General features: G+C 44.7%; 1 protein-coding gene across 1 annotated transcript in view; it reads right to left on the bottom strand.

Annotated features, from left to right (window-relative positions):
* abca2 (ATP-binding cassette, sub-family A (ABC1), member 2) overlaps positions 1–18,497 on the bottom strand; it is a 113,687-nt gene that overhangs the window by 23,562 nt on the left and 71,628 nt on the right. Inside the window, exons 13-27 of the mRNA XM_080739088.1 lie at positions 18,105–18,201; positions 17,415–17,588; positions 14,494–14,596; positions 13,437–13,551; positions 10,763–10,953; positions 9,638–9,788; positions 9,323–9,527; positions 8,754–8,918; positions 7,543–7,723; positions 4,651–4,863; positions 3,652–3,848; positions 2,391–2,581; positions 1,911–2,087; positions 1,414–1,534; positions 762–1,070 (exon numbers count right to left, since the gene is read on the bottom strand). Of these exons, the coding sequence (XP_080595214.1) occupies positions 762–1,070; positions 1,414–1,534; positions 1,911–2,087; positions 2,391–2,581; positions 3,652–3,848; positions 4,651–4,863; positions 7,543–7,723; positions 8,754–8,918; positions 9,323–9,527; positions 9,638–9,788; positions 10,763–10,953; positions 13,437–13,551; positions 14,494–14,596; positions 17,415–17,588; positions 18,105–18,201 (2,590 nt within the window). The remainder of the gene's footprint in view (positions 1–761; positions 1,071–1,413; positions 1,535–1,910; positions 2,088–2,390; positions 2,582–3,651; positions 3,849–4,650; positions 4,864–7,542; positions 7,724–8,753; positions 8,919–9,322; positions 9,528–9,637; positions 9,789–10,762; positions 10,954–13,436; positions 13,552–14,493; positions 14,597–17,414; positions 17,589–18,104; positions 18,202–18,497) is intronic.

An 18,497-nucleotide genomic window follows, 5' to 3' on the forward strand; every position in this document is an offset into this window, starting at 1 on the left:
CACAGTATCTCTATAGTCATGTGATCAAGTCTGATCCGTCTGATATTTCATATTCCATCCTGATTGGCTAATATTAGCTTCCAATGTTTGCAGGATTGTTCCATTTTTTAACAAAATGCCTCAAATCATTAACTTAGCTTGCGATTACCGTGACATTTGCCACACATATTCCCACTATGTCAAGGAACAAATGCTACCCTTTTCACATTGGCCTGTTATAGCGCCACCAGCAGGTAGACTTTAGCAAAACACATTTTTGGAACACAATGCTTCAAATCATGCATGCAGCGTCCAATTGCCATGAAAGGTCTAAGGTGAAGAACATATGCCACCCTTTTTACATTGGCCTATTATACAGCAGCACCACCAGGACGCCTGGCCTGGTGGAGACCTGTGCAGAAACATGCTGTGCAGAAAGTACATTACTGATTGGTTGTAATCGCTGTGTAAGCACCCAATAAGCAAAAGTGTAATAAATGTAAAATGTCACTTTATCGTGAGAAGTGGCAGTGTGAGAATGAAATATCGGCAAAATACAGGAGAAAAAAACATGCAACGTGTCAGCTGTCTTAATCATCACAGTATGCTCCTAAGAGACAATTATTTAAAAGTCAACAGCCAGCTGAGACGGCACTGCCATATCTTTGTATGTCTGTCTGCCTCTCCCTCCCTCCCTCCCTCCCTCCCTCTCCCTCTCCCTCTCTCTCTCTCTCTCTCTCTCTCTCTCTCTCTCTCTCTCACACTGTCTTTCTGTCTCTCACCCCTAAGGCTGGCAGTGTCGGACTCCAGCCCATTCTCAAAGAGGGGACAGTAGTCTCCATAGAAGTCGGTGTAGAGTCCTCCCTCGTCGCCTCTCACCGACCCAATGGACGAGGAGGATTTCAGGGACGACTGGCTCTGGCTCAACCTGGAGCACATCACCAGGTTACTGAGCTCCACCTCCGGTCTCTCGCGTCCCTGGGGCAGCGCTGCTGGCACGCTTTCACTGCCCTGCGGGGAGCCGAGAACCCCTGGCCCCGTCACCACTGTGGGCTTCCCCGTCGAACTGCCTCCCGGGGAATCCTTCATATCTGATCCTGGAGGGACGAGAGAAACAGAGAGAGAGAGAGAGTGAGAGATAAAAAGATGTTACAGTAGGACAGACCAAGAGAGAGAGAGAGAGAAAGAGAGAGACAGGGAGAAAGAAAGAGATAGAGCTCATTAGCATGTTAACTGAGAGCAAAGATGAAGAACTTGTTAAAAAGAAGTTCAGCGTCAGCACTAACTCAGACAATGCACATCCAGCAGGAATCCATTCTGATTGTGTGTCATGACTAATTTATGAACCCCCACAAACCTTATGGATGTGGCGGGGGGTAGTGTCAGATAGTTAGGCATTGTATTGTGTGTGTGTGTTGGGGGATCTCATCTCACCAGCATCACTGTTATCCTGGGACTGGTCCTCCTCAGAGACTTTGAGGAAGACCTCCTCCAGCGTAGTGTCCATCACACCAAAGCTGGTCAGGGCCAGGCTGTCCAAGCTCTGCTCTAGGGCCTACGTGAGCAGACATAACAGTGCGTCAACATAAAATAAAAAAACAACGGGCAAACCATTAAAAAGCAGAGGCTTGTACCAATCACACAAGCCACCTTTACTAATCAATAGAGGCCTAGACCAAGAATGACTACTAATAGATATTAAGGACATACTGCCATGGTGGAAGAGGGACCACAAAACAGAAGCGTATCACCTCTCTTTCAGCCAGGCAGGACACACTTGACACCACTAGGAGTCAAATGCCTTTCGCAAAGGCAAGCACAGGTCAAACGGCGGCATAGGACCAGTGTTTCTCATCACCTCCCCCCCACCCAGATATAGCCATCCTGGCAAATGGGATTGACTGAAGCTGTGCACTACTCCGTTCACATACCTGAAAAAGCCTCTCGAAGCAGCCCTTCTTGACCGCCTCGGAGGGGAGCACGTAGGACAGCTCCGTGTTGGAGTGGGACACCAGCAGACAGGACGCCACGAACTGCCGGATGAACTGCGTCACCCGCGCCTCCGAGCAGGGAGAGAGCGAGGAGGACGGAGAGAGCGTGGAGGGAGGCTGCAGCTCCTCCGTGCCCTGGTCTGAAGGGCCCGCCAGGCACCGTGTGATGAATGGATGAGGAGAGGAGAGGAGAGGACAATGACAAGGGGAGAGAAGTGGGGAATGAGAGAGGGGAGTTAGAGACCTGGGGAGGAAAACAACAACCCGACAGTGCCAAACAAACGGCTCAAAGGCAAAAAAAAACCAAAACGCAGAGACAAATTGAGGAGAGTTTTGAGGCAGCTGCTCGGCTTTAGAAAACGGGACAGAGAGAAACACACACACACACACACAAGCACATGCACACAGCGACACACACACGCGCGCGTGCCACATACCTCTGCCCTCACTCTGTTTTTTGACCAGAGTGAGTTTGTATCCATCTCCATAGGTGCTCTTGAGGAAAAGCGGCGAGCCGCAGCATTTCAGTTTACCGTGGGAGATGATGGCAATACGATCTCCTAACAGGTCAGCTTCATCCATGTGGTGGGTGGACAGGAGAATGGTACGGCCTGAAACACAGTGGACAAACACACACACACACACACACACACGCACACGCACACGCACACGCACACGCACACGCACACGCACACACACACACACACACACACACACGCACATTCATTGCATTAATAGACGATATGCTATGCTGTCACCATATCACTCTAACCACTACGGCTAACATTCCACCCCACTTTGTCTTTCTTCACAACTGTATCAGGCTGTTGCAGTGGCAGATGAGGAGAAGTGGCTTCAGCTAATTAATAAGCCAGAAGGAAATAAACTGCGTACCTACTGTCGCTTTAAGAACAGATTTGAAACTGAATCGTATGTACAAAGTATTATGTCCAGGCAGCACAGGAGCGCGTTTGCCAAGTTCAGATGTGGAGTGGCTCCTTTAGTTTTGGAAACGGGCAAAACACTCCAGCAGATAGCCGTTTTTGTACACTATGCAATAGCGGTTCTATTGAATCCGAGGCCCATGTCCTATTACACTGTGATCTTTATAAGGACATTCGTTCTCAACTATTCCGTTCGTTATCACAAGAGGTTGAACTTTTTAATGAGCAGGATGATAATAATAAACTGAATCTAATTTTAGCTGGTAAACACTATGTAACCGAATGTGCCAAAGCCTGCCATCTCATCTTAAAAAGAAGATTAGTTTTTCTCAGTACGGGTTCATAAACTGCCCCACTGTTTATTTTGCTTTTTCTGTGTATTTGTATTTTTATTTCTATTTTTGTATTGTTTGATTCTTTAGTTTTTTTAAATGTGTAACTGTTTTTATATGTTGGTACTTTAATGTACGTTTTTTTAACTTATTTTGTCAACTTAAAGGTGTCTCACAACTCCTAGTGAGTGGTCCTCAAACTGTTATATGAAATATGCTGCTTGTTTTTAAATTGTATGGTCTGAGGAGTGACACTATAATAAAGTTTTCTATCTATCTAACTACTGTAACTTTGACTCCAAACAGGACCCTGTTTTGCAGAGGCCTTCACATTGTTTTTAAATAGTTACTAGAGGAGAGCACAAGGAGGATAGACTCTGGGCACATCCAGCCCCTCCAGCTCACCCTGCTTGTACTTTAGGATGAGGTCCCAGATGGCCCTGCGAGCGTACGGGTCGACTCCGGCTGTGGGCTCGTCCAGGATGACCGCTCTGGATCCCCCGACGAAGGCTATGGCCACGGACAGCTTCCTCTTCATCCCCCCGGACAGAGTCTGCACCAGGCTGTGGCGCTTGTTGGACAGCTCCAGGTCCTCGATCATCCTGGATGCGAGGCAAATTTTATTTATAGAAGAAATACAATATGACTTGATCACATGGCTACAGACATAGAGCTATATTTTTGTCCATGCCTTACCCTGTATCCCTAAACTTCTTTGCCCTTTTTACTATTTTGAAAAACATTGTAAAATACTTCAAATAGCCGATCTATGTCGACACGTTGTGAGTTTGTAGATCAGCTATTTGAAATATTTTTTTTTAAATGTCAAAATAGTTTAGGGATAAGGGGTAAGGCAGGGCCAATAATGTGTGCCAATTTGCCTGAGGTTTGGACAGAATCTGTAGGTGTGGTAGCAAAAAAATGGTTTTGCAAAAATCAGACTCATGGTGGCGCTATAACAGGCCAATCTGATAGGCCGTTATCTGCCTGACAGCAACGATATAGAGATAATGTTGAAAATTGTCCCATTAATATTACTATGATAGTATAACATGGTCCTCCAAATCTTTCAGGGATAGAGGCACGCGAGGTGTTGTGAGCTTGTAGATCGGCTATTTTTGGCAAAGAGCTTTGGTGTAGAGGGGAAAAAGAGCAAACCATGTACAGAGTGAAAGGTCAAGTTTATTAATTATTGACTGGTTCAAGTGGTTAAATATCTGAAAACACAAATTGACACGAATCCAAAATACACTGACGATTGTGCTGTCAAACAATGAAACTATACGGAATCGATGATAAGGTCGGGAGGGTCCCTGCTTCATCTCTCTCTCAACTAAGGGGTCCTTGGCCTGAAAACGTTGAAGACCCCTGTAGTATCAAACTAGATATTGTAGACACACTCACTTGTCCATCTCCTTGCGTATGTCTTCCTCAGCCATGCCTTTCAGTCTGGAGTAGAACCACAGGTGCTCCTCCACACTGAGCTTGTCAAACAGCACATTGTGCTGTGGACACATGCCCAGGTTCTGACGAATACGCTCCATCTCTGTGCGGATGTCGTGACCATATATGGTTGCAGAGCCAGAGGTGGGCGGGAACAGACCTGTCAAAATCGACCTATGACAGGCCAGGGATATGAGAGAAAGCAGAGCAGTGTAAGCAGAGTGGCGACACGCTTTGATCTCGCCGCAGACCGTTAGTGGCTTCGCATGGAGCCTGTTCTCATTCTTAGCAAGCCTCTGCTGCTCTTCAGCCCCGTCCGCCCCCATTATAACCGAGGCATTTTCACTCGCTGGTAAATAGACTAAATAACGTCTTTTTCAACCTTTTAGTAATGTTGTCTACCTTGGAGAGGCCTGTGAATGCCTTAAAAAGGGTGGAAAAGACGTGATTTAGTCTACTTCCACGCGAGTGAAAATGCCCCGGTTTTAATGGGGACGGACGAGGCTGAAGAGCAGCAAAGGCTCGCTAAGAATGAGAACAGGCTCCAGTAAGCTAGGCTAAGCTAGCTTTCCACTATGCTTTCCACGCTTACAATGGGAGTCGACCTAAGTGTCGTAACTCTCTCTATCAATGGGTCTGAGAGAAAGTAATGGATGATGAAAACAATGGCTTTTTGTTGTTGTTGTTCATTGAAATCATATGTTATGAATGCATTCTGTGCTATTCTGAGTAAGTGAACAGCACAACAACATTATGGGCATTGTAAAGACATTACACCAGGTAGTTTCAACTAAGTGAGTGCATGGTACTTACTGTAACACTTGGAATGCCATTATTTTTGTAATTATTTGGATACAAAGTGCCGCCATTCACTGCGCTTTATTTTGAAGAGCCCCGGAAGCCACGATCGTGTCCATGTAGTGGAAATTCTCTAACTCCGGATGTAGACCGGGGTGTTTACTTTAACACGGAAATGAAAAATTCTAACCGCGGCCGACCGTCGCGGCCCAGTGTCGCCGTTTCTCGGCGATCAAAGCGTTTTTTTTTTTTTAAGTAGTTTCCTAGATAAAGCCATTTCTTTGCAGCAGCAATGAATAGGAGCTGCACCTGTTTGCCAGGTAACACGTCCCTGGACGTGATAACGGGGCCGTGGCGACGTAATTCCTATCATGTTCCTGGACGTAATTGGCATCGGAAGTGTTAACTCTGGTGCTGGGAATCCAGAATACTGCCGTTTTTCATTCTAGCTGGTCTAATCTGAGAGTAATTTAGAACTGGGACACCATGAGAATTAAATTAGCCAACTGATGTAATAAAACAAGACAGGGTCTAATAATGGCAATCTGTTGCAATGGATAGCAAGTTACTAGCTGTGCAGTTTGTGAACCAAGCAGCAATGACATGCCAAAGAGCTAAAGTGAGCTTAGCAGTGCAAGGTGAACTGTGATTGGCGTAGCTACCGGTACGTCAGCTCACTCGTGATTATTAATATGACAGTGAGATTAATGATATAATAATTGAATCATTTCCAAACTGAGCTGCTTCCCAATACATTGCACAAGCTCACTGAAGTACAGTGCAAGCACCAAAACCCATGCATATCACCAACATAAAAAACATCCTCAGTTCTTTCAAAAGCAGGTCTGTGCCACTGCCAAATGATTACTAGATTACTAGAAGGCTTTGTCTGTGTGCCCAGTGATTGGTTGAGAGATACCATCTCTGGAACCACTCCTTATCCTGCCAGGATCAAATGCTGTCAGAGCCTTGTCTCCTGTGCTTCCTCTACACTGCCTCCCTCTCAGATGTCCTACTGTTGATAACAGTTCAGTTCTATTTAATGAAGACAAAAATACAAAGGGAATCAAATATCCACTGCTCATCCAAAGGGGAATCCCTCATTGGCAAAGGAAGATGTTATGACTATGATCTTCAGGCTGCCCTCCTCTGCTACATCCACCCACTGTGGAGCCAGTCTCCACTCTCCAGTCTCCACTGAGAAACCCGATGTTGGACGAGACCCCAGTGTAACCAAATGGATTCAGACATTTTCCCGTGTAGGAAAACAAACATCTACTGCTCAGCCAAAGGGGAACCCCCTTCAGGCTTCTGATATTCAGGTGTGTCTAGTCTGTCTACTGTGCTACACAAGAAGAAAATAGAGTCAGCAACACTGGTTTCTATCAGCTCCACAGGTTTGTATTGCTTCAACGTTTCGATCCGGTTGGATCTTCTTCAAGAAAGACATGTGGAGCTGAGTACGACCCAGTGTTGCGGACTCTACTTTCTTCTTGTGTTGCCGTTTGTCCAGCACCAGGGCTAGAGCGGGTATGTGCATGCACTATCACCCCTACTGTGCTACGCAAGCCTACACATACAGCAGGGTTCCCCAATAGGCGGCCCGCGGGCCATTTGCGGCCCGCGGGGGGCTACTGTCTGGCCCCCACCAACCCCAGTAATAATGGTGGTACAAGAGCAGCAACAACACTAGTATATCGTCGTTGTCGGGTGGAAATCTTGTATCTCCAAATTTGTACGTTCTTTCGCAAATCATACAAGGCCGTCGCACAAGGTGCGAGGCGTTGTGTGCTTGTAGATCTGCTGTTTTCACTAGTTTTAATCATTTCAAAAATTATAAATTCAAAACGAACGGTTTTGGACATACAAGATTTTCACCCGACAACGACGATATCTGAACTGTCGCTGGAGTAGCGGGAACGCCACCGTCCCCCCCCTGCAATGCTGTGGCCCTCGGCTTGGTACCCTAGACATAATTCGGCCCATGGGGAAAACTAATTGGGGAACCCTGACATACAGTATGGAGAAACATGCACACATATTTCTGTCCCTCACATGGTAGTGGTCTTGCCAGCCCCGTTGTGTCCAAGGAAAGACACCACTTGATTCTCGTGGAGGTTGAGGCTGAGATTGTTGAGGGCCAGCTTGGTGCCAGTCTTGTATACTTTGGTCAGTTTGTCTATGCACACCACCAGGGGCAGATGGCTGGGCTCCTCCTCAATACCACGCATTTCCTCTGTGTGGGGGCCAAGAAGAGAAAGGTACACACAACATCAGACATTTGCCGCTGTATTTGGGAAATGAGAGCGCACAAAGAACTATAAAAATAATTCACAATTCTTTATTATTGTCATTATACATTGGAATAATAATGTGTGCACAACCCATGCTGCACACCATTTGGGAAACATGGTTTTATTGTTAGATAAAGATGAGGATTGTTCCATGGAGGAATGGGGAGATCTGCTGACCGTAGTACTGATATCAACAGCAGCATTCACATTTGTGTAAGAAATAAATAGTGTCTGTCTGTAAATAAATCAACGTGTCTGTTGATGTTCTGTAAGTACTGTATACTGTGCCTATGTAAACCACGTCAAGTTCCTAGCATATACGGTATATGAGAATACACGTGATTCTGATCAAATAGTTCCAAGGCACTGGCTCAGGAGGTAGAGCAGCCGTCTTGGAATCAGAACGTTTGATCCATGGCTCCTCCAGGTTTTGTGTCGAAGTGTCCTTGAGAAGGCCCTTAACCCCTTAACTGTTCCTGATGAGCAGTTTGGTGCCTTACGTGGTTGCCTCGTATGTGAATGTCTGAATGTAATGCACATTGTAAAGCACTTTGGAGAAAGGCACTATGTAAATGCACCATTTACCGTTTAGAAAAGGTGGACAGCCGAGGTCAGCGAGCCATGTTATTACTCGAAGAGGCTGAAAGCTCAGAGGTAACTACCAAAATGAGCCTGATGTGGCTGTTACGGAAGAGGCTCCAGAGGCTCTCTATCTATTGAGAGGAAGCACTGAATGCCCACAACACCCCAGATTAAACAAAAGTCTGAAGGTGCACGGCTCAACAATATCATGAAACTGAGAAAACAGCCAGTATACAATAAATGTCCTTTATTTACCTCTCCACGGACATAGGTAAATTTAAGGACATTTATTGTGCGCTGACTGTGTTCACAGTCTCATACTGTATAGCGAGGAACATCACCGGAAAGTGTCACGAATAACTTTTTGTCCAAACCATCGTTTCTCACTACCTGAACGTCTGTGTTCCATGGCACACGCCTGGTCCTCCTCCATCACACTCAGCCTGGCAGCTCCGCCTCCACACCATGGCCAATCCCAGGTCTCCACCCGACCACTGCCCAGCCAATAGGACTTCTGTAGGGGGAAGTACCAGGGGCGGGGTAGCCCATACATGCCTGTGGGAGAGCAGGGAACAAATGAGCATTTTTTACTTTGATAATGACTGTTCAGTTCAATTCACAAATATAACAAATTTAATTAAAAATCACACCTAGTGTGAAGTGAGTGGTGCTAGTTAATTTCACTACTAAGCGTCCCGCAGAACTTGGCCAATGGGCGTAAAACAGACTTTGAGCGCTTTGTGCCAAGATGTAGGCCAGATGTAGGCCACGCTTCAGAGCCCGAACATTTAGTGGGCGCACAACAAACTTTAACACTTTGTGCTAAGATGTAGGCCACGCTTCATGTCCCAGACAAAGCCGAATGTTGGAGCTTAGCTCCTTCCAGGAGCACCGCTCAAAAAGTAACAAATCACAAATTGAACCATGGACAAAATGACAATCCTGAAGACACCACTCGCCTGGATGCACGGCCTCTATGTACCAGGTGAGCACTCCATAGACACTGGCATCGATGATGAGCATCATCATGGACAGCCCCAGGTTAAAGTCATCGCCCTCGACAGGTGACTGGCTGATGGTGCGCCACTGGATGCCCACCCCAGCCACCTCATACAGGGCAAAGTATTTGGACCCCAGGCCGAAGGCCGTGGTGGACATCAGAGACTGGAAGAGACAGGGAAAGCAGGGAGACATCAGTAGGCGGGTGAGCTTTTTCCTGAGGAGGTTAAGTGAAACATTAAAACGGTGATGAGATAGAAGGCAAAAGATCTTACAGCGATGCACTTCTCAAAGGCAGTGATCTTGTCATGTGCCACCTCCTCTCTGATGGCCACGTACATGTAAGGTACGTAGCTCAGGAAGTAGATGATTCCCCCGCAGGCTGACGCCAGTTTTGCTTTAGAGTAAATCACTGACACCAGGAAACTGAAAACAACAGGATATAAATCTTGTTTCATTTCATCTTTTTATTTTTTATTTTCTTTGTTTTTAATTAAAAGAAAAGTGGGTAGTCCATGATCCTCACCAGCGTTTCTTTTTATTGAAACATAAAAGGAGTTGAGCGGGAGGTCATGGTAAGAAACACACACAAGAGTGTGGATGTAGCGGGGTTTAATTTGCCAGGAATGGGTACATGTTGCTGCAGTCATACTGCACTACCACACTATATAAGGACACACATTGTTATCTTGCTTTATTGGGACCGAAAGCTAGAAAGAGCACAGTGCAGGGGAGACACAGGAGAAAGGATCAGATGCTGTTCTGTCCTGGATTTACCTATCTCGAATTATTTCTTTCAAATCATACTGAAACTAGAAATACCGTTCCTACAAAACAGTGGGCTCGCCTGGAACACCATGTATGGGCATAAAGATCTACCCAACGGGCACTCCAACATTACTTCTGAGACTCCTACATTCAATCCCTCAGTATATGAGGGATTGAATGGGTCTCTCTTCCTCTCTTTCCAGACTAATTTCCCATTGGAAATGCATTGGTTGCTTAAAGTTAAATATTTCAAAAACTACAATAGATTTCATGTGGGTGTCGTTATTTATATCAGGTCACATTGGTGGTGATGTCACCAAGAACGCTACTCCCTCATTGGCTAAAGGCCCTGCCTTTGTACTGTCAGCCAGTTTAGAGGAGAATAACAATAATATATAAAGATTCTGGAGAACATACTGGTTTCGCTTTCAGCGAGCCCACAATTAATGGAAATCATTGGCTTCCTCAAAGACCAAACAAACAGTAGCAGTACTCTTACGTATATGGTGAGCCACGGTCAATAAGCTAAACATGTCATACCAACTATGTACATCATTGAAGGGCAACAGATGAAATATACTGTATTTGATTCATTCAGAGCAGAAGAGAGTGGTGCTGGTAGCAGTGCTCACCAGAACATGATGGTTGCGACGGCGTAGATAGTGAGGAAGAGCCAGATGATGAAGGGGTCACTGTGGAACAGCACCCTGCCGTACTTCAAGATGGCCGTCAGAGCCGTGACAGAGATGGACAGCTGAACAAAGCCTGTGATGAACCAGGCCACCCAGTGCACCGCGTTGTTCAGTCCCATCATTTTCATAACCTGAGAACACAAAAAGCAATACCACCCCATTACCAGCTATGATGGAATTAATTCAAGTAAATCTTATTTGTACAGCCCATGTCATGCTTGTGCAATCTCAATGCGCTTCACATTAAATGTATCTCCCATCTCTGACCCACACGTGTGTACACACTCACACACACACACACACACACACACACACACACACACACACACACACACACACAGACACACACACACACACACACACACACACACACACACACACACACACACACACACACACACAGGTATTAAATAGGGCTAAAGTGGTTAACATATGTTTAGTGATAATAATCAACATCTGCAAAGTAACTAGTAACTAAAGTTTTCAAATAAATGTTGTGGAGTAAAAGTACAATAGTTGGATCGGAGATAGGCTTATAGTGGAGTAGAAGTAAAAATATTGGAAATTGGAAATACTCAAGCAAAGTACAAATACCTCCAAATTGTACTTAAGTAGAGTACTCAAGTAAATGTACTTGGTTACTTTACACCACTGGCTAAGAGATCCGACGGTCAACAGGTTTCATATCAGGTAATAAAAATCACAGAGAAAAACAAAACAAAACTAGAAGCAGTGCTCTTCCGAGCACAGGTCTCCACCAGGCCGTGTGTCCTGGTGGTGCTACTGTATAATAGGCCAATGTAAAAAGGGTGGCATATGTTCTTCACCATAGATCTTTCATGGAAATCGGACACTGCATGCATGATTTGAAGCATTGTGTTCCAAAAATGTGTTTTGCTAAACTCTACCTGCTGGTGGCGCTATAACAGGCCAATGTGAAAAAAGGTAGCATTTGTTCCTTGACCTAGTGGGAATATATGTGGCAAATTTCACGGTAATCGCAAGCTGCGTTGATGATTTGAAGCATTTTGTTCAAAAACTGAGCAATCCTGCAAACTTTGGAAGCTAATATTAGCCAATCAGGATGGAATATGAAATATCAGACGGATCTGACTTGATCACATGACTATAGAGATACTGTGTACCGATTTGCGTGATTTTTGGATAAAATCTCAAGGAGTAATATCCAAAAATGTGTTTTACATAAGTCGGCCCAAAGGTGGCGCTATAAAAGGCTGATGTGAAAAATGCAGGGCAAAGGTTTATCCTTAGTCTCTAGGGAGTGCGCTTACAAAGTTTGAAACTGATCGGTGGAGTTATAGGTAAAACCACAAATCGGCCTGTTATAGCGCCACCATGAGGCTGATTTAAAAGAAATTAAGTGGCATTTCTTCCTCGGCCTAGTGGGAACGTGTGTGCGCGATTTCTTGATAATTGCACTTTGCGTTTGGGATTTGAGGCATTTTGTTCAAAACGGCTCAATCCTACAAACTTTGGAAGCCAATCTTAGCCAATTAGGAAGGAATATGCAAAAGCGGACAGATCTGCGTCGATCACATGACTGTCGAGATACTGCCTACCGATTTGTAGGATTTTTGGACAAAATCTGTAAGAGTAGTGCACAGAAATGTGTTTTGCGAACATCGGCCACTAGGTGGCGCTAGAAAAGGCCCATTTGAAACATTTAGGGCAGAGGTTCTAGATTGGCATCCAGGGAATGTGTGTGCTCACTTTGGCAGCGACCGGGCCAGCGGTGACTGAGATTAGCTGCACACAAACTGCGAGGACACACGGACGGACGGACGGACGGACGGACGCACGGACGGACGCACGCACACACGGACGGACGAAGGGGAAAACATACTCTCCCCCAAGCCTTCGGCTGGTGGAGACAACAAAAGGTTTGCCTGCAGGGGGCATGAGAGAGCGTGGAAGTGTGAGTGACATCATTCTGCTACAGGTTGCCACTGGCCTGAAGGAGATGGACATATCATTGAATAGATAGCAGGAAAAGCAGACGGACAGGTCAACAAACAACAAGGCAGATGGATAGACATAAGGCAAATACAACAGAAAGTGAGTGAGACAGAAAGGGTGGCGGACAAGTTCTCCACCAACATTTAGAGCAGTGGTTCTAAACCTGTGGGTCGGGTTCCCCAAATTATTTTGGGGGGTCCCCAGATGATTAACCTAATGTGCAACATTATTTTCCTCACTCATCAGTAAACAAAGCAACATGAAATTTAAGTGTATAGAGGTATCGGCACATTTCTAAATACATTAAAAAAAATACATTGGCCAAATTGTCAAATATTAGAGGCAGAGATTTGAAAATAGCCGCTCTACATGCTCACAACGCCTCGCAGCCCGAGGCGCTGTGAGCATGTATATCTGCTATTTTCACAATAGAACCGTGTTATACAAAATGTTATGCCTCAACTCTTAGTGCTCGTCAGGGTGGGGGGTCCAAAGTTAATATATGATTATTTTGGGAGTCACGGCCTGAAAAGGTTGAGAACCACTGATTTAGACTACAGACAAGCCATGGGACATTGAGACAAGTACATGTACAAGCCAAGGTCATAGAGAAAGACTTAACGCCTGACGGACAGACCTCTTTAAGGCGATGCTCCTTCTCTGCCACGATGTGCTGAATCATCATGGCCACAGAGTAGACCCAGGAGATCACCATGCACAGAGGCATCATGTGTTCGATCACAAACAGGAAGCTGAACGCCACAAAACACGTGTCAATAACCACCAAACAAAAAGGTTAACAGAAGTTGAAAATACTAGATAATTTTATATTGTTGCTCTACTTAGTTTTATGACATCTTGTTGAAATTATACAGTTGTTAGACGTTAGTCTCGTGTGAGCTTTGGTACTGGTTGGTAGGGGGCAATACATAGACACAACATAGATACAACACACTAAGTCAAACGTAGGAAAATCTATTTGTGCGGATCTCTAAAAAACTATGTCATAGGGCCATCCGCTGACGTCAATTGTCTATGACATATCTAGGACACGTGACTCATTGTATAGTAGTATAAAAAGCATGAATATGATAATGCATAAGCATCAAAAGATGAGTGGTTCTGTCCATTACATACAATGTGTATTGTGTACTGTATGTCACACTGAATGTGATGCCTTATAACTCATCTCAAAGATGGGTTGCAATGATTTTTTCCCCCCTAAAACATGATGATCAGGTATTATGATTGTACTAGGAGGAAGATTTTTTCCAAAAAGGTCTACAGAAAGTGTTAAAATTATGTTTTTATGTGGCCACACCCACCAGTATTAAGTATGCCTGGTTGTCAGGTGGGTGGTGACCCAGCTGAAGTTAGCCACACCCACAGTGTTGGGTGTATGGTAAAGGGGGAGGGGCTGAGTTTATGATGTCATTAAATCAGTGTTTTTCGATCCGGCCTTTGACTCATCGGCTTTCGGCTTTCAGGAAGTAACCAAAAATACACAGTGAAGGCAAATTTGCACATTATAACCACACCTGGGAGGGTGTCTACTGTCTACTAGAGTAATGTTAACTCCACAGACACATACAAAACAGAAAAAGTACAACATTATGTGTAATTGTTTTACAAGGCCACCATTGGACCACTTGACAAAAAGCTACAATATCACTCTGTTGTTAGAAATTCCTTACTCGTCTCGTGTGTAACATGGGTAAGGAAACATCTGGACGTAGTTGCCAGGCTCCACAACATCATGCCCCGCAAATGTGTTAATGATGGCCCTCTCCATCATATCTGAGAGAAACAGAGATGGGTAGATGTTAGACATAGAGGCAGTGGTGAAAGTGAGCCGGAACGGCCGGAACCCCCGTTCCGTTAAAACATTTGGGGCCGGAACGGAGTTCCGTTAAGACGAGGAGAAGCCAGCTGTCAAAATCCCATGTTAAACCTGCCACAAACACACGTCCAGGAAGAAAACAATAGCCTATACCAAAGTCAGATTAACATACAGTAGGCAACACAAGTGTTACTAGTTATATTTTCTGATAAAGGGCTTCTAAATTATTCCCGTGGGTTTGTGTAGGTCAGTGTGATCCAGTCTGTTTGCGTTACAGTGTTTGTTTGACACGGAGCGCACGGAGCTAATAGAGGTGGGACGTTCGCGAACGAATCAAGTCTTTTGAACGGCTCTTTGAAATGAACGATATGATTCGGTTCACAGTAGGGAGCCGTTCCTTTCTAATGAACAGTGGCCGTCTTTTGAACGGCTCTTTGAAAGGAACGGATCCCAGAGATCCGGCTCACTTCAAAGAGCCATACATCCCATCTCTAGGAGGACTCGTTGTGTCTGTCTGTGCCTGCATGGATGCGGCCTTAAGCTAGATGCAGAATAGACCAAAATGATTCTATTCTGCATGTGTAGTGGAGTAGAATTAAAAGTATTGGAAATACTCCAGTAAAGTAGGCTAGGCTATACTTAAAACCTGTACTTAAATACACTACTTTAGTAAATGTACTTAGTTACTTTAGATAACTGGTTATAATAATATTAATAATAATATGGGTAATAATATAATAAATATAATAATAATATATATATGCTTACCCTTCTGTATGGAACAATGAACAATATGAAGAGGCTTATTATAGATATTTCATTTAGGATTTCAATCATGTTTCATGTTACAGTAAGTGTGTTGCCTAATTCAGGTGTAGGACCTGTAGTGTTTTACTGTTCCAAAATGCATTTTCTATGCATTTCAGGGGTTTTGGGGGGTTAGAGCCTCCCAATTTTTTCCGGCCGTGCAGCTTCGCCGCGCGGCCAATTTATGACAGTTCCGGCAAGAATTTCAAACCACTTTCACCCCTGCATAGAGGGCAAATCCTCTAAATGTTAATCTTAACCACTTAAACACTAGCAGCTATTTTGGACACGTCACAAAAGTTGAACATCCGGCGAAGAAAATAGCCAAACCTTCTGCAAAAATAGCAGATCTACAAGCTCACAAAACATTAACTGCGTTGCAGATTGGCTATTTTCGGCGAAGAGATCTGGTGCAGAGGGAAAAAAGAGCCCTGGAAGACCCTCGTCAACAAAGTATGGGGTTTAAGTGGTTTAACTCAAACTGACACACACACGCACGCACGCACACACACACATACACAGTATGTGAAGAAGTTGAGCATGAAATGCAACAAGGATATATATATATAGGATATGTGCAACGCTTGCAGAGTTTGTGTGCAAAGGAGAAGTGCTAGCTACAGTAAAAATATAAGCCAGGAGGAAAAGTAAAGCCCCCCCCCCCCCTCCCCCATCAGACTAAAGGACTAGCAGATAAGAGATAACGTAAGCTAATTCAATATTAAAAACCGTTTGTGGAAACACAATGTGGCTTAAATCAACTGCACTTCTTTACATCTCAATGAGCCGTGTCTCTCTCCGACTGCCCTGTCAAGCACAATGCATCCCCTCGCCCGCTTCAACTTTATCTGTCAAATAAGCAGCTTCTATTCTCTCCTGCCTCCTAAATAAAGAATGACTTGGGGAGAGAGGAAGTGCTTCATCTGCAGCTTGCGCTGGCATCCACACAGGTGCGCGAGCAAGTAAGCACTTTACCCAAACAAATTCCTGTTCTTAATGAAAAAGAAAACCAAACTAAACAACTCGTTTGACACAACATTCTCAGCTCCAGTGGACTGGCGTTCGGGACTGTTGATTTATAGTGTGCTGGTTTTGCCATCTGCAAACAGCACTAAAGCAACCCTGCCAAGCTAAGCGGAAGCTTTCTCCTTCCAGCTCTGGCAGACGAACAACAAAGTCACATGTACATTTATGTCTGATGTATTGAATAAATCAATGTGCATTACATTCAGCCATTCACTAACAGACGGCAGAGGAAACCATGCAAGGCTGCAACCTGCTCAAGTTTTTCTCAAGGACACCTCAACACTAAAGGGGGTTCCAGACGATGTGCGGTCACCGCGTCCTAGTAATTCATTTTCGTTGGGAGGCGGGCGGCTATTTCGGCCGTGCAGAGAAGTTTAGGGGCGGTGAGGCGAGCGGGCGCGGTCCCATGAAATCCCCGCGAGGGTGCTCGTTTGTGCATGCGCACGCGGGCGGCAAGAGCTGGATTGTATTCATGTTTGTGAAATACCGCATGGCGTTTACTCGCTGAGCGAGTGTGTTTGTGTCTCACCACGGCATGGCTGCCGCCAGGGCAGGAACTTTCATGGAGGCCATGGCCGCCATTGCCCCTCAGTTTGGCCTTGTGCCCCTCAAAAGAAGGCCATAGTGGCCTTAATGCCCCAGCTGACTGTACCACTTTCTCCTCTGTCTCCTTCATGTCAATATGTATACGTAGACATCAGTGATTCTTTCTTGTAATGTAGACAAGAAAGTTGAGATTCTGAAATCTCAGCTCCCCGAGTCCGGGAATTCCCATCTTTAAACCATGGGGACTCGGGTAGAACACAGGTAGAAACAGGGATCAAAGTTTCAAACTAGGAACCTTCCGATTCCCAAGCGGCCACTCTGCCTCCTGAACCCCTGCCGGCCTACAGTATGTAGGGTTTAGGTTTTTAAAGAGCCATTGCTCTCAGCATACTGTACCTTGGATCCAGACAAAGCCGTAGAGGAAATAGAACTTTCCACCGGTGTTGGGCCCTGGGCGCCAGTATGCCCGGCGGATCTCGTTGGTCTTCTCTGTAAAGCTGGAGTTCTGTCGGATCTTGTACATAACATGTGGAGGCAGAGAGCCGTCTTTGTCTGTCTGGAAAATAACACCTGAGCAGGTAGAGAAAATGTACAGCTTTTGGTTCCTGTGGTGTTAAAAGGTCCTGTGTTGATATTATTTACATCTGTATGTAGCCTACGTCAGTAAATGTGTTTATTCTCTTTTTCTTTTCTTTTCAAGGAGGGAACAAATTGCATGAATAAATGGAATTATTAAATTGAATTATTTAAATTAAAGGGGAAGACCACCCATTTTCAATATTGAACTATGTCATTAATATACCTTAGAGGAGTTGTGTAGAAATAAGAAAAAGTTCCCCCCCTTTGTTGCCTAGAACTGGAGGATTGATTTTGGGGTTTGTATTGTAAAGTACAATGTGTGACGTCATCAAGTTGTGATTTGCAATACAAACCCCAAAATCAATCCTCCAGTTCTAGGCAACACAGAAGAGGGGGTCCTGGGATTCACACACTATTTCAGCAAATGCTTTATGAAAGTATAGAAAAAGTTGTGTGAACATGTTTAAGTGTGCCTTGGGATTTTGTGACAACCACACATTAACTCACTGGCAAACACAGACACATTGTCCTGGTAGGCTTGGTTCAGGGTATAGTTGACGATACTGTCTTCATCAGGAAAGCCTTTGAAGATGTCTACGCTGACCTGCAATAATCAGAATCACCAAGTAGAACTCAGGCAGGGTTAACAATCTAACAATGCACAACTATCAAATCAAATCAAACTTTATTTATATAGCACATTTACATCAACCCAGATTGAACCAAAGTGCTGAACAAGTATACATTTAAAACAACAGCAATAAAAAACAAAGAGAAATACAACATAATAGTAAATTGGAACTAAAAAGAAGAAAATACAAGGCTTCAATAGTCAAACAGTGTTAAAAGCCAGGGAGAAAAAATTGGTCTTTAATAAAGATTTAAAAACACCAAGGGACT

Source organism: Nannobrachium achirus (genome assembly GCF_963921795.1).
Source record: "Nannobrachium achirus genome assembly, chromosome: 12".
NCBI classification, from domain to species: Eukaryota; Metazoa; Chordata; class Actinopteri; order Myctophiformes; family Myctophidae; genus Nannobrachium; species Nannobrachium achirus.